At 33.7% G+C, this 16,284-nt stretch overlaps 1 protein-coding gene across 1 annotated transcript in view; it reads right to left on the minus strand.

Moving 5' to 3' along the window:
* Positions 1-16,284, minus strand: part of TTN (titin) — a 272,725-nt gene that overhangs the window by 135,578 nt on the left and 120,863 nt on the right. The window contains 28 exon segments of the mRNA XM_037850412.1: positions 1,196-1,273; positions 2,116-2,196; positions 3,070-3,360; positions 3,502-3,618; positions 3,772-3,867; positions 4,856-4,933; positions 5,571-5,771; positions 6,412-6,486; positions 6,695-6,760; positions 7,003-7,086; positions 7,254-7,328; positions 8,023-8,106; positions 8,425-8,769; positions 8,978-9,061; positions 9,283-9,366; positions 9,633-9,716; positions 10,237-10,314; positions 10,502-10,591; positions 10,803-11,108; positions 11,305-11,382; positions 12,200-12,292; positions 12,497-12,571; positions 12,781-12,858; positions 13,755-13,976; positions 14,265-14,345; positions 15,075-15,155; positions 15,759-15,842; positions 16,001-16,084. Coding sequence (XP_037706340.1) covers positions 1,196-1,273; positions 2,116-2,196; positions 3,070-3,360; positions 3,502-3,618; positions 3,772-3,867; positions 4,856-4,933; positions 5,571-5,771; positions 6,412-6,486; positions 6,695-6,760; positions 7,003-7,086; positions 7,254-7,328; positions 8,023-8,106; positions 8,425-8,769; positions 8,978-9,061; positions 9,283-9,366; positions 9,633-9,716; positions 10,237-10,314; positions 10,502-10,591; positions 10,803-11,108; positions 11,305-11,382; positions 12,200-12,292; positions 12,497-12,571; positions 12,781-12,858; positions 13,755-13,976; positions 14,265-14,345; positions 15,075-15,155; positions 15,759-15,842; positions 16,001-16,084 — 3,273 coding nt within the window.

Below are 16,284 nucleotides of genomic sequence, written 5' to 3' on the forward strand. Positions count from 1 at the left end.
CCATGGTCTGAGGAAATAAAATGCTTCAAAGCAGAAAATGTTAGCATACCAGTGGTTTAGGGAAATTAAACCAAAGAAATAACTTTCCTAAAATTGGGCAATGTTATAAGTACAGGACTATCTTTTTTTTCTTTTTTTGTTTAATTGGTGAGGAAAGGTATCTTGTCTGAGGCTAATCGATACAGAACTCATTTAATTGGAATCAATAATTTTTGGTATGTTAAGCTTTACAAGATATTAGTATGTTTATATTTACAAATGATGAAGATAAACACAGCGAATTAACTACACAGATGAAACCAAAGGGAGCCAGCAATTTTTCTACACTCACTGTATAGCTCTGTATCTTCAGAAAGAACTATAGGTGACTTTTCTTATTGAATACTTTTCTTAGGCACCTCAGGAACTTTTAAAGATATTAGTAAATTAATTGTTACGAATAACAAATATAAAATTTTAAGAATATAAAGGATTTTACATCACACACATTCATTTTAAACCATGATTAACTAAACAAAGTTATTTCATGTTGTGATTAATATCAGTGTATACCTTCAGCTGGTGGAACTTCAGGCTTTTTAGGAACAGCTTCACGAACTTTTTCTTCTGGAACGAGTTTCTTGGGTACTGCAGGCACTTTAAAGATATTTGTTATATTTTTTTAAATGTCGTAATTGGGTATAAAATACCAAGAGAAAAAAGGGGCATCTAACAGGGAGAAAGCCAAAAATTTCAAAATTTATAAGTCAACTAAACACACAGTTAATTCATTTCTCTAGATTGTCTTGTTGGTGAGTCCTCAATTTGTTTACATTAGAAACACTTGGCTCTTTGGCTGCAGGAACATTTACTATCATCATTTTGAAAATGTTTATTTGTTCCCCCATAACCCGAGCTACTTGATAATAACTTCACAATGAATTATAATTGAAGGAGAAGATGAAGGATTAATATTGTTAAATTAATTATTGTATAAGAAAAGGATCAATAGAAACTAACTTTTAGGTGTATGCTGTCGTTCCTAGAGGGCCATCACAAAAGAGTATTATGTTATAGAACTTAAATTGAAATTTATGTCATTCACAGAATATCGTGGTGTAGAGGGGAGAATGATCTCTCGCTCTTCTCCATGGTAAGTGAGTAAGTGAATAAAAAAGGGATCTTATATTACTGGTGAAATAGCAAAAGCAAGTACCTTTAGCTGGTGGAACTTTGGGTTCTTCAGGAACATGTGCTTTTTCTTCTACAACAATTTTCTTGGGCACTTCAGGTACTTTAAAGATAATAGTAATCATTTATTATACCTTTAAACATTAATAAAGATTTTTAGCAATCACAGCATCAGAGAAATATAAACACATAACAGAACATAGCCACAGTATAAAATGCAGACATCACTTCATCAAATATATTATAGTGTTTAAAATCAGTTGAATTTTGATAACAAATATAACAATGAAAATCCAGGGGAATTTTCCATGTTAGAACGGTGAGAAATTGACAAGAACAACTAATAATACACCTTTAGATGTTGCTATTTCTTCTTGTTCTGGTGGAATAATTGGTACTTTCTCTTCATTGATAACTTCCTTAAATGCTTCAGGGACTTTAAAAATGTTCTTTTTATTTATTAGACAATACTTTTTATTTTTATTATGAAATTCAAGAGGTTTACAAAAATAAAGCAAGGACATTAAACCATTCGCCAAGTATTTATATTTACTATGTTAATAAAATTAATGATAAATAGGAAAACATGGGTTTTTAATAAGTATGTAAGTCAGCATATATTTAAATAGTACCAAAGAAGGAAACTTGAGTTTCACTGTTTGGTTAATGGGGATATTTGCTTTAGGTGTTTTAGGTATAACAACTATGACTTTCTTTTTTGATAAAACTTCCTTTAGACCCTTTAAAGATATTAGCTTATTATAGTATAGTTTTACTTTAGACAATAGTAAAGTAAAGCCACTTTAAAGATATTAGTTTGTTTTAGAAATTTTAAAAACACAAAACACAGAAGAAAAATAATAAGGAGAATGCAAACTTGTAAAGCAGCCAATGTGTGACCAACCATACATATAGTTAAGTAAGTAATTTTTCACCATCAAATACCTTTAGCTGGTGGCTCTTTTTTAGGAACAACTTTAGTAGGTGGTTTCTTTGGAGGGATGGTTTTCTCAGGTATCTCAGGCCCTTCAAAGATATTAGTGTTTGGGTTTAAAATGGACTCTTGAAGCATCATGGAGTGCTATTACTAAAGTCAGTACAATGGAGGGCTCACAAAAGGCTTTATCTATCATTTATAATCTTTGAATTTATACTATACCTACTTCCAAAAAATATTTGATTTTGCTAAATTTCATCTATACCATAGATTTGCCATATAGACTCAGCACACACACATATTTTTTCATATTATACACATTATTAATTTGTACAATATCTGGAGTGTTGTTGCAGAGAATTTATTTGTGCTATAGTTTATCCTCAGAATATACTAGCAAGTTGGTGCCATTATCAGCATTTCATTTATTTCATTAATGTTATTTCTTTAATCAAAATATCATAAAATGGCAAAAGCTTTTGATAAACTCCACAAATCAGTTTGCGAACAATTGACTGAAACATTAATAAGGCAATGGTTGTTTTGCCCAAGCATGTAAATTCTTCAGTGAACCGAGGAGCTTTTTTTATTTCACTCAACAGATGACACTGATCAGTTATTTTATTCCCTGTAAAAAGCATGTAACATTCTTGGTTGGGTTTAAAGAAGAATTCACAAATTCATACAGTGATCTCCTTTATAAATAGGTTAAGTATCAAATATCTCTCTCTTGTCTGTTAAAATTATACTTGTTTTTAAAGATTCATAAGCTCCTTTCCCTCTATTTCAGGGACTCTTTGTAGTTAATTATTACTCTATGTCATGCTTAAAGTATTTCATGATTTTATCCAGTAAAATAAGTGGGTTTCCAATGTTCCAAAGTAAACATGAAATGTACTTTTAAAAGAAAGTTAGCTGGAGCAAGAAAAAACAATTTGGAATATCTCCAGAATTCCCTGTACCTTTAGGTGGCACTTTGGGTTTCTCATATACTTCTACTTCCTCAACCTGGAAGACTTCTGTCACCCTATGGACTTCTTCAACTCGCTGTTCTTCTTCAACTTTATGTTCTTCTACTTTGATGTATTCTTTTACTTCATGGGACTCCTCTTCTTCAAAATATTCTTCAACTTCTTGGAACTCTTCTTCTTCAGGAACTTCTACTTTGGCTTCTACTACTTCTACTTCTAGTCTTTCTTTTACTACTTCTTTGTGGAAGTCAACTGATATTTTTTCTTCACGGACAATTCTCTCTGAAAGAGCATCCATGTTAAGAGATTTATTTTTAAAAAAAACACAAAAGAAATGAAGATGTAACTTCAAAATATAAAAGAAAAAACTGAAAAAAGTCTCACATGCAACAACATGAAAATAAAAGATGTTTCTAAAGATACCTTTAGCTTTGGGAACAACTTCTTTTTTAGGCACAGGGACTTTCTTTTCTGGCACAGGGACTTTCTTTTCTGGCACAGGGACTTTCTTTTCCGGAATTTTCTTTTGTACTTCAGGCACTTTAAAGATATAGTGTTATTATTTAGGATGGTCAAGAGCAGGCTTTCATAGACAAAAGACATCAAAAGCAATCAAGACACAGAGGCATAAAACATAAATGGTTTAAAGAACAAAGATAAAAAGGAAGTTCAGGTTTAAAAGAGAAGATGTACCTTTGGCTGGGGGTGCTTCTTTTTTCTGAACAGGAACAGGTGCTTCTTTTTTCTGAACTGGAACAGGTGCTTTTTCCTCGGGAACTTTCTTTGGCACTTGAAAGATATTAGATGTTTCAGTTATCTGACAATGCTCAATAATAAGCAAGAAATAAAAATTATCAGAAACAACATCAATGTATCTTTCAACAGAGAATTAAAATAATCCAAGTGTCTAAGAGGTCACTGTGTACTACTGGACACCAATTTTACAGGCAATAAAGATATTTTCCCAAAGCCCTCATTTGTACTAACCATTCCCTTTGAAGAAGATTATGTCTGCAGAGAACCTGTGGTGTTTTAAGTTTTTAGACAGAAGACATTACCAATATTGGGCCTACTCCTACTATTTTTAATTTGATGAAGACTTTTCTGAAGTGATTACTGTCACAGAGTAAAGCCCTGATATATGCCTCATAGCCTTCTGGACACCATTTTATCTTGCTAAGGATGTCTACTTTAACTACCCGTGATAGGGACAGCATAATCTGATTGCTTCAGCGCACTATCTGAAGCATTAACCTAATTAGGAAGTAATAAGAAGTAGATCTTTTATAATAACCTTGAATGCTTAGGCCAAATATTTCAAGAGGGACATGACTCTCTTTAAAATAGTTATTATCAAAGCATTAGAACAGATTTTCTCCTATAAAACAATAAATAGAGCAGGAGCTATTACAATAATTACATGAGAAAACCCTACTTTTGTAATGGAATAAAATCTAGGAATGGAATGTGGGGAAGAGGGACCCATTGTTTGATATATATAAGTACAGAAAGACGTACAATTAGATTAAAATTCTTAGGTATTTAAAAGAAAAAACTTCTAGAATATTTCTCAATTTACACAAACACAAACATGCACAATTGTCTATTAACATTCAAAAAAAAAAAAAGGATAAAGAAATAGAATGAATTATATTTTTACTGGTCCTTAATCAGTTTCATAAGTTTGCTCTTTAAATGACTGTAAGAAAGCAGAGAAAGAAGACATGTTTGCTTTTCAAAATGAATGGGAATTTAAAGATATCAGAATTTGCTGTACCTTTAGCTGGTGGTGCCTCTACTTTTTTCGGAACAGGAGGAGGTGCTTCAGGTACCGCTTTCTTAACCACTTCAGGCACTTAAAAGATATTTTATGGACATTTTGAAAAATGACATGGAATGAACAAAACAATAACACTCATATAAAAAAAAAAAAAAAAAAAAGAAAAAGAAAAAGAAAAAAAAACACACACACAAAACATTGATTTATTTTAAAAAGATATTATTGACATCCAGTTATTATATATATGGAGTAGTGACTCTAAAGGTGAAAATGATACTATTTAGAAATCTTATAAGCAAACACAATATCAGTTATCCAAAGATTGCCTTGAGTTTCATGATTAATGGGTTAAGAAGGATTCTAAAAAGTAAACATGCTCACCCAGAAATAGTTTTCCTGCCTTAATAAAAATAAATAAGGATTGAAAACTAGGAGAAAGTATTACAGTAGGGCCTGACCAGAAAAAATTAAGGTCAATAACAGAAAAGTAATCTATCATTCTTAATTGCTTTACAGTTGCAGTAAAAAATGGAAAAACAAAAACAGGACTCATAGTTTCAGGTGCCAGTAATAATTACTCTTCAATTTGTCATTAATGTGATGTAAAAAAAAAAAAAAGGTGGACTGGTGAATACTAAAATGGGACAAATTCTGAGAAAGATTTGGATCACAGCATTATTTTTAAATGTCCAATTCATAAAAATGGCTGTACCTCTAGGTGGCGCCACCACTTCAACCTCTTCCATCTCTTCCACCTCTTCAACCACCTCAACCTCTTCAACCTCTTCAACCACCTCAACCTCTTCAACCTCTTCAACCACCTCAACCTCCTCAACTTCTTCAACCTCCTCAACACTAGGTGGTTCTTCTGGGATCTCTTCCTCTTCAACAGGCTCTTCCGGCTCCTCCAGCACTTTAAAAAGATTATTTCGTAAATTAATTTTACAATTCTTTTGACCATTAGACTAAAACGACATATCTGAAAATGGAGGTTGACTGATCAGTGTAGGTAAATAATAGTTCAGCTTTCCAAATATTTGTGAACACTCACCAGTCCTTAAAAATATGTTTTTAAGGGATTTCAGAATATGTTACGTTCATTCCAGAATTTTAGAACTGGAAAAGACCTCAGAGAGAATTTAGCTAAAATTCTTCTACTTGTTTGTTAATGAAGATGGACTTGTTTGAAGTCAAAACGCCACTTAGAAGAAGTCAGATTTTCTGTACCAGATACTCAGGCCTAAGCAGAATTTCTCTTCAATAAGCTTCTCCCACACTTGCCAACCAGGTCATTTGATAAAAATTTCCCATGGCAAATACATAGTTCCCCTTCAAAGAATCTCATCAAAACAAACAATAAACAAAGAAATAGGCTAGACATGTAAGAAAGGTGATTCAATGGGTTTTAGTTTACCTACCCAGTTTCTATTAGGTAAATAATTTCTTTTGGAGTTTGAACATGTTTATTTTCTAGAGTGAAATGTGTATTAACCTCCTCCAAAAAAGACACAATGATGACTTTGAAAAGTCTATTTTATTAGAAAGTCATCTACCTTCAACGGGTGGAACTTCCTCTTCTTTAGGGAGAATAATTCGTCTTTCTTCCACTTTTTTAGGTACCTCAGGGACTTAAAAGATATTGATTGTTTTAGGCAATATGCAAGAACAAAAGAAGAGTGCATAAACACCAAGTTTCCAGTTTTTCAACACAAGAGAATAAAGATCAGAATGTACATGCACAAGATGAAACACTGACATTTCAAAAAAGTAGTTAGTGAGACAAGAATAAAGAGGTTTGTGGTTCAAGATTAAGAGTCCATTAAAGAGATAGTCTACCTTTTATTGCTGGAGCTTCCACTTTTTTAGGTACTTCAGGGACTGGTTTCTTAGTTACTTCTGGCTCTTTAAAGATATATGTTTGATATTTTTATGTTTTAGAAACAGCATACATATAGGAAAAGCAAAAAACATACTACCACAAAGTAGAAAAATTGACAACACAGACTTGGGTGCAACAGAGTCACAAATGACAGATGTACATGACAGACCATACAGTGCAGACACTCATGTTGAACATCCTGTGTGGACAGTGTCACAGTTCAACATCATTACAGCAAATACATCTCTTCGACAGGATGATGTACCTTTGGCAGGAGGAGCCACTGCTTTCTTAAGACCAGGGGGAGGCACCTTCTTTTCTGGTTCAGGTTTCTTAGGTACCACAGGCACTTTAAAGATATTATTTTATGATTTCAGTTTCACAAATATAAAGACAATAGATATAACAATAGTATCAGCTGTGTTATAGCAAATGTTGAAACGGGACATTTTCACCTTTACAGGTGAAGGAAAGAATTGACATGGCAGTGTCTAATTTGCTTGGGAATAGTAGTACCTGTGGTGGGAGGAGCCTCCTCTTTCTTGGGAATGACCACTTTCTTCTCTGGCACTTTCTTCTTGACCTCAGGTACTTTAAAGACATCATTTCATGGTAAGAATTTATTTGAGGGACAAAAGAAAGGAAACAATGAGTCCACACCCACAAAGACCAACATGCAACGACACCCAAGATAGGAACTAAGGTAAGTTGGGAGCACAGACATTACGAGATAATTAGGTTTTGCAAGTGAGAGGTCAGCAACATATTTGTGTATCAGAGAATAGATATCATTTCATTCAATTTATATTTCACGACTCAGTTATTAAATCATTATAAAGTATTTCTGAATGCTTGAAATCCAGTATAAGATCAGCTTTACCACTGTACTTGACTATATGACTATTTAGCCAAGAGGAGGAGTTAAGCTTATTTTAAGTAGCAATGCCATGACCAGAAAATATTATTGAGGTCTAATGCATATATATATTCATTATGTTCTCTACTCTGAGCTGACTATGTTAAATCTGGATACTACTCAAAAAGTGCTAAAGCATTTTACATACCTTACGTTATTTTATCCTCACAATAACATCTGAACCCTTTGGGACTGATATTAATATTCCCATTTTAAGGAGAGGAACTTGAGACTTAGATTGGTTAAAGGAATTGCTCAGACTAGCACATTAAAGTGTGCATAAAAGTATTTTTCCTAAGACCCAGTTCCACCCTAATTTTTCTGGTGACACTATGAATGAAGAATGCGTATTCACTTCAGGGGGTATACCTTTGGCTGGTGGAGGTTCCACTTTTTTAGGAACGGGAACAGGGACTTTCTTCTCTGGCACAGGTTTCTTTGGCACTTTGGACACTTAAAAACATTTCATTTTAAGACATTAAAAACCACATATACAGCATTGCATTTATAACAAAAAGACATATGCGAATGAGACAACAAAATAACTAAATAAGATTGCATATCATGAAATTTGAAAACACAATCAAAGACTTGTCAATAGACAGACATGATAATAAGAGCACACACACCTGGAATGTTTTCTAAGACTTACATGGTAGACAATATAGAGAGCAAAGCATTATAGATAAAATTGGGATGCTCAACAAAAATACGGAAAGGCAGAATTTAACAAAAAAGAGGTTTTGATGACTTCAAGAAGAGCTGCTATACCTGGTACAGGAACTGGCACCTTGGGCTTAATTTCTGGAAGAACTTCCTCTTCTTCAGGTATAAATTCTTCTTCTTTAGGTACAAATTCTTCTTCCTCAGGAAGAATTTCCTCTTCTGCAGGCACAAATTCCTCTTCCTCAGGTGGAACTTCTTCTTCCTCAGGTGGAACTTCCTCTTCCTCAGGTAGAACTTCTTCTTCCTCAGGTGGAACTTCCTCTTCCTCAGGTGGAACTTCCTCTTCCTCAGGTAGAACTTCCTCTTCAGGAGCAATTTCTTCTTCAAACGGAACTTCCTCTTCTGGAGGTAGAGCTACAGGAACCGGAATGGGCTCACGTTTCTTTGGCACTTTAAAGATATTTATTCAATCATACAAACATCACTTATATGTACAATATACAGAACAATAAGACAACATGAAAAGCAAATATTCTATTTTCATCAAGCTTCAACTGTCATCAAATTGAATATCATCAAGCATTAATTGGAAACAGTGAGGCTGTATAATACCAGGTAGTTTTCCTTTTTGCCCTAGGTTGGGTAGACATTGATGTACCTTTGGCAGGTGGAGCTTCCACTTTCTTTGGAACAGGTACTGGTTCCTTTTCTTTTGGAATGAGCTTCTTGGGCACCTCTGGCACTTTAAAGAGATTATTTCTCTTTAAGAATGTATTCTTTTAGAACTCTTTATGAATGCTTTCTTAAAGCAATAGGTATAAAAAAAAGAATCACAAAATATCTGACATTTATTTCTAACAAAACAGTTTTTTTAAAATGTAATATTATGGAGGAATAATATTATGAACATCCATAAATGTGATGTTTTTTCCCCATGTACTTTAAATTATGAAAATAATGTACCTTTAGCAGGTGGAGCTTCTACTTTCTTAGGAGCAGGAACTGGCACTTTCTTCTCAGGCACAGGCTTCTTTGGGACCTCTGGCACTTTAAAAGAAATGATTCAGAGAAAATGTTTTCACACCATAAAAATATTGGGTCCAAGCATAGTCTCAAAAAGATTAAAATAAGGTAATAAAAGTATGACCAAGATACTACAAGAAGTTTTTATTTTTAAAATAAAATCTTTTGTTTCCAAAAAGAAATTATATTCATGATTGCCTCTCTAAAGAGCATAAAATAAAACCAATTAATTTTTTACTCATATACAAATCAGAAATAAAAATTTCTTGCATGATTGCAAGTTTATGTACCTTTGGCAGGTGGGGCTTCCACCTTTTTAGGAATAGGTACTGGCACTTTCTCTTCTGGTACAGGTTTCTTGGGTACTTCAGGAACTTTAAAGATATCAGATCAGGTTAGTGTCATATTTTTCACCCATAGGTAAAGCTCCAGTAATTTAAGGTCTTAAATGAAGTATCACAGACATTCTAACAATTTTACTTTAATACTAAAAATAATAATAACAGCCACAAAAAACAAGGCCAGGAAATCCACAAAATTAAAAAGAAAAACAAAACAAAAAAAACACTGAAACAACATAGACTGGTGATAAAGACAACACACAATATCTGGTAAATGATGGTTTTGTCTATTTTTTGTATGCCAATAAGAATTTATTTTACACTAAGAACTTTCCACTAAAGAGAAAGCACCAAACATTTTCATAAGCATGCATTGAAGGCAAAATTCAGAGATGAATTTATAGTAAAATGCTCATGTGACCACTTGGGTGGTCTTTGTCTTGGCATAAATATTATTAATATTGTCACGGGGAAAGGACTGATATGGCTTACCAAGTAATCACTACACAGGCAAATTATTACGATTCCACTGATGAATTATAAGGAGATGTACCTTTGGCTGGTGGTGCCTTCTCTTTTTTAGGAATGGGCACAGGAACTTTCTCTTCTGGCTTCTTAGGAATCTCAGGCACTTTAAAGATATTGTTTATTGTTAAGTTTTAACCACTGGTAACAACACATCCACATAAAGCACAGTTAACGTTTCTAAAAACAGATAGCAAGGCCAAAATATTTTGTACTTGGAAGATAGTTAACTATTTATATGCAGATTAATCTTCTATCCACCCATCATATGAATGGTGGGGAAATCAATATACCTTTTGCTGGTGGAGCTTCTTTCTTTTTAGTAACAGGAACAGGTACAGGTTTCTTCTTTTCTGGAACAGGTTTCTTAGGCTCCTCAGGCACTTTAAAGATATTATGAAGAATTTTGGAAATGTAGCACAAAAAAAACATAAAACATGAAGAAGCACCTGCAGAAATCATAATTCTTAAAAACGTCTGCTTCTAAAATAAGCCAAATTGGTGATTGGTGCTAATAAACCCCAGAATCTGACCAAATAAAACACCCAAACTCCAAGATCTGCTGCATACCCCTTTGTAGGAGTCATAATCTACCTTTGACTGGTATCACTGGGACCACTTCTTCCTCAGTTACGAGTTCCTCTTCTTCATGAAGGAACTCTTCTTCTTCGTGAAGGTACTCTTCTTCAGGAAGGTACTCTTCTTCACGAAGGTGCTCTTCTTCACGAAGGTGCTCTTCTTCATGAAGGTACTCTTCTTCATGAAGGTGCTCTTCTTCACGAAGGTACTCTTCTTCACGAAGGTGCTCTTCTTCTTCATGAATGTACTCCTCTACTTCAGTTACAACTTCCTCTTCAAAGGTGACCTCTTCTATTTCTCGTCTTTTAGGCAACTCTGGCACTTTAAAGATATCATCTTTAGTTGGACATTTTCTAATTACTCAATAAAATTAAGAACTTTAGGAATATAGGCCCATTTGTAACAGAACAAAGAATAGGCTTTACCCTTCCCACAAAAAAACTTCACATACAGGACAGGACATGAATTTAACACCAAAGAACATGAATAACAAACTGAAACGAGGGGTGTCAGGTACCTCTAACAGGTGCTGCTACTTCCTTTTTAGGGACAGGTACTTTTTCTTCCAGGACAACCCTCTTAGGCTTCATGGGCACTTCAAACATTAAGTGTAAGGAAATTTTATTGTCAGAACAGGTTCCCCAGGCAATATTTGCTCTATCATACTTTAAGCAGATAGAATATTTTTGCAGCTCTCTCTAATGTGGTAGATTGTTTCTCTGATGTGTGTAATTTTTTCTCTACAGACTTTCTATTTTCCATGAAAAGGATTCTGAATCTTACAGGCATAAAAGCTTGCAGAAGTACCCTAAGTCAGTCTGAGACAGCAGAGCCCAGATATGAAATGATGCTTAGTGTTCAGGTATCTCTGAAAAGCATCCTTTACTAAAAAGCTAAATTTACTTCTGTATGTATGTATGTGTATATGTATACACACACATACACATACACGCTCCCTAAAATGGCAAAGAAGTTACTTCACACTTAATAAAAAGCAGGAAAAAAAAATGACTGGACAGTGAGTTCATTGTTTTTTTTTAAATCTTCAAAGTGACTTTAGAATGAATAAACATTTATCAAACTATGGTGAATATTGCCATATCATTAAATCAACTTAGGTAAATTAGGAATATACCAAATGGTAACTAATTTTTAACCCAAAGTTTCTATTTTATATATATTGTAGCCATGCAACTGGACACAGGCATTGTATAAGAGGCTGTGGATATATTCTGAAACAGCATTTTTTTAAAAAGGTAACACTAACAGATATTTTATTTACAGACTTTTACATCCAACATCCTCCTGACAATTAATTTAGAAGACACAAACAACAAAATAAGGCAAAACATAGCTACATTAATTTAAAAAGAGACATTATAAAGGATCACATTCTGTGAAGGAAATTATACCTTTAGCAGCTGGTTCAGTCACTTGCTCTTTTTCACGTTTGATAAGTGAAATATGTATTTTTTCCTCAATAACCTTCTTAGATTCTTCAGGCACTTTAAAGATATTAATTATTAAAGAACATTAAAACCTTCCACATGAAAACAGTGTAATAAAAACACATGAAAAACTGAAATGTAAGAATCAAGACCAGAACAATCCATTCAGTAAAAACAAAGAACATCAGACAAAGTAGTAAGACACATTTACAGAACATAACTGACAAAGATGTTTTATGTAGTTATTACTCTGTAATGTACCTTTGGGTGTTGGAGGTTTGAATTTCTTAGGAATAGGCACTGGTACTTTTTCTTCAGGGACAGCTTTCTTCAACACTTCAAAATATCAATATTAAGAGATTTAAAAAGCTGAACTAGATTTCTCAAGAGTAGTAAGAACAAAAAGTTAAGAAATATGATATGTAACATAATATCCCCCCATACACATACAGTTTGTACACTGCCACTTTAACATGTATTTACAGGAGGACAGATATGTAGGAAACACAGGTATCTCACAAGTGATAATGTTTTTTTCACTCTACCTTTAACTGGTGGAGCTTTTGGTTTTATGGGAACTGGTTCTTCTTGGACAGGCTTTACTGGGACAGGCTTCTTAGGTTCTTTAAAAGTACAAGATATTTAATGTTAGAATTTTGAACATAAATCAGAAATTCTGTTTCTTAAATGGAATCAAAGAATTCAAATATTATTTCTTTTATCTACAGTATAACTATAGACTCTAGAGGTATATAAAAACTGGAGGTCCAAGTAGAAAAAAGCATAAAAGACCTAAATAAGCTACTCTGCTCTTTCTGCTTTGCTATTTACCTCAGTTAGGTAATTGTAACACTCTACTACATATTAAAATTCTTATTTCACTTTAGGTAGACAAAATTGTGGTTGAAAACTCCTCCATATGGAATGTTTTAAATGCTAGGCTATGAATCTTCAGAAATTGAGTGAAATAATATTGATTTTCAAAATTCCAAAGAACTTTGAGTAAAATATATAACTTCTTTGGAACACAAGCTCTATGCCTACAGATTTGGTCTTTATTAGATAAAACACAACAGATTGTCTAACCCTTCCTGTCTGCCATTACTTTGGGAGTAGGCTTTGCCAAGTTTTGATGATGGCAACTCTGAGTGTAGTACCTTTTCTCAATAATTTATCAGGCTCAATGATAACAAGCTTCAGAAGAGATGTTCAGACATTTTTGATCATACACTATAATGATCATGAACATTTAAAGATAAACTCCTAATCTTTTTGCAAACGAAATTTAGAGATATTTGCTATTTTGTAGACGAGTAAAAATGAGGGGGGGAAGGTATACAGATTATTCCCAGAAACAAAGATTCACAGAGATTTCCTTCTAGAAGCTATCCAAGAAAAAAAATTTCGCCAAATGAAGCAAAGGTATTCCCAAATTTCTGTGGACATAAGAATTTTTGCTCTTTTCTAATGGAATCTGCACACATTCAACGTAGTTTCAGGTCTGCAGTTTTACTCATACCTGTGATATATTCTTTATGCTCTTTATACTCTTCAAAACGTTCAAACTCACGTTCCTTATATTCTTCATACTGATCATATTCTTCTGCTGGTTCATATTCCTCATATTCTTTATATTCTTCATAGTCTTCATATTCTTTATATTCCTCTTCTCGTTGTACTGAAATAGTTTCCTCTTCTCGGGTGTAAGACCATTCTTTCTCTTCTGTTATAGTTACTTCTTCTGGAATAATATTGACAACAGGCAGCATTTCATTTGAAGCCCATTTAGGGAGGAGAGAGACAATGTGCTTTGCTTTTGCTCTTTGTGATGGTCTCATGCACTGGTTATGGGAACTCCTGCCTGTCTTTGCTGGTCAATTTGTGATATCAAATGTTAGAGTCCTTGCCTTTAGTCAACAGTAAGCCAACAGTAAGCCAACAAAGTCTAGGAGTCAAAATGGGAAGTAGCAGGCAAAGAGCCATATAGTTTCATGCTTCATTTTATTTTTTAATCTAGGCACAAATATACCTTTAGTGGGAAGAGGTTCTCTTTTAGGAACTTCGACGGATACTTTTTCTTCTTTAATAGCTCTTTTTCTGATTTCAGTCACTTTAAAAGAGTAATTATTAAAGGTAAATCACAAGATTCTGAAAATACATATATTAGGAAAATTTTTGCTCCAATAATCCAAGGACAAAGACAACCATAACAGTGCCACTTAGACTTTTCACTTAAACAGAAAGATAAATAAATAGACTTGGAAATAAACATAATCTAATATACATATGAATACATTTTTTTCTAAGCTATTTAATGCTTCAAAGACATTGACTAACTTTAGAAGATCCATTAGTATGTACAAAAGAGTTAGGAAAGACAACCAGACAGCATAAACAATGACTATCAAACTAAAAGCATTGGGCAGAAACTTGTGTTATAGAAAAAGTTTTTACACCTTAATTCTAAGGTATTTTTCATAACTTCTACTTGCACAATGTAGAGAAGTTCAGAATTTTAAAAATTTCATCAAAAACTACCACATAAAACAAGCATTTAGGTAAACAAGTTTAGTACATAGACAAATAACAATGTATTAGAAGACAATTCATAAGGATAATGGTCTACACATGTTTGGGGGAGCTTCACCTATTTTAGGAAAAAAGAGAGAGGGAAAAAGTACTTTCTGGTGTCAGTAATGTTTAGTTTTGAAGAGATGTGAAATAGTATACACTATTACTTTATACTATATATTTAAACTATTTTCTCCAGTGATCCCCATTCCAGTAGATTAATTTCAATCCCTAGAAGTTTATTTGATTCTATAAGGAGTTGGTGTACCTTTAGCAGGTGGCTTCTCCTCTTTAGGTTTGAGTTTTGGAACTTTTTCTTCTGGGACAGCTTTCTTAGGTTCCACAGACACTTTAAAGATAGATTTCACAAAAGATATTGTTTCCCTCATTCAAACCACAAAAAGGCACTCATAATAGTAACCAAAACATAAAAGACTTGACACTTCCATTATTTTAAGCATGAAATGACAACCATGGCAACACCAACACAAACTCAAACATTTAACTAGTGCCTTTGGTAAAGAAAATAGGGCAAGCACAATATTCTGTGTATCGAAAGCCTTGCTGTACTTCTTGCTCTTGGAGGCTCCTCTTTTTTAGCGGCAGCAACATGAACTTTTTCTTCCTGGGTAATTTGCATGTGCCTCTCAGTCACTTGAAAGGTAATTTCAGGATTAGGGAGTTACATTACTTAGAGTGGATTTTTTTTTTGTTTTGTTTGTTTATTAGCCAAAAAGTACTGTAATTTTAGAATACAACAATTTACAAGGTAAACACAAATAAACATCACATCAAATAAGTAATACTCCACCCAAGACAAGGTGACATTACACCACTGCCACCAACATGCACCAATGACCTACATAAAAAAGGTGTGACCCAAAGGAGAGTAGGAAGAGAGAGAAAGACAAGACATATGCTTTCAGTTTTTGGGGCAGGGGATTTCATTTACCTTTGGCTGGGGGCGGTTCTTCTACCTTAACCACTTTTGGAGGGGCCTTTGTTTCTGGAACTGGCTTCTTTGGCTCTTCTGGCACTTAAAATACATCAGGTAACACCGTCAAACATACAATATGAGAAACACTGAAGACAGACACACTTATTTTCTTCTTAGTGCTATAAAGACTAGAAGAATATCACTTAAAGATAAAAAAAAAAAGACATTTTTCAAGAATAAAGGAAATCGCTATATACCTTTAGCTGGTGGCACCTTTTCCCTTTTAGGAACTGCAGCAGGAATTTTCTTTTCTGGCACAGGTTTCTTAGGTACTTCAGGAACTTTAGAAAGATTAGGTTTAAGAATATTAGTTTGCATTACAAGTTTTGGGGCTTAGCACTCACTTTTTGAAAAGGTCACATACATACACAAACATCAACGACTATACTCAGCAAAAATGTTCATACACATGGGCTTACAAAAACTTGGTTATGCAAGCTAAAGGCATTATTATATCTAACAAGACAAATGGTATTGCACA

This window comes from Choloepus didactylus, chromosome 9 (assembly GCF_015220235.1).
Source record: "Choloepus didactylus isolate mChoDid1 chromosome 9, mChoDid1.pri, whole genome shotgun sequence".
NCBI lineage: Eukaryota > Metazoa > Chordata > Mammalia > Pilosa > Megalonychidae > Choloepus > Choloepus didactylus.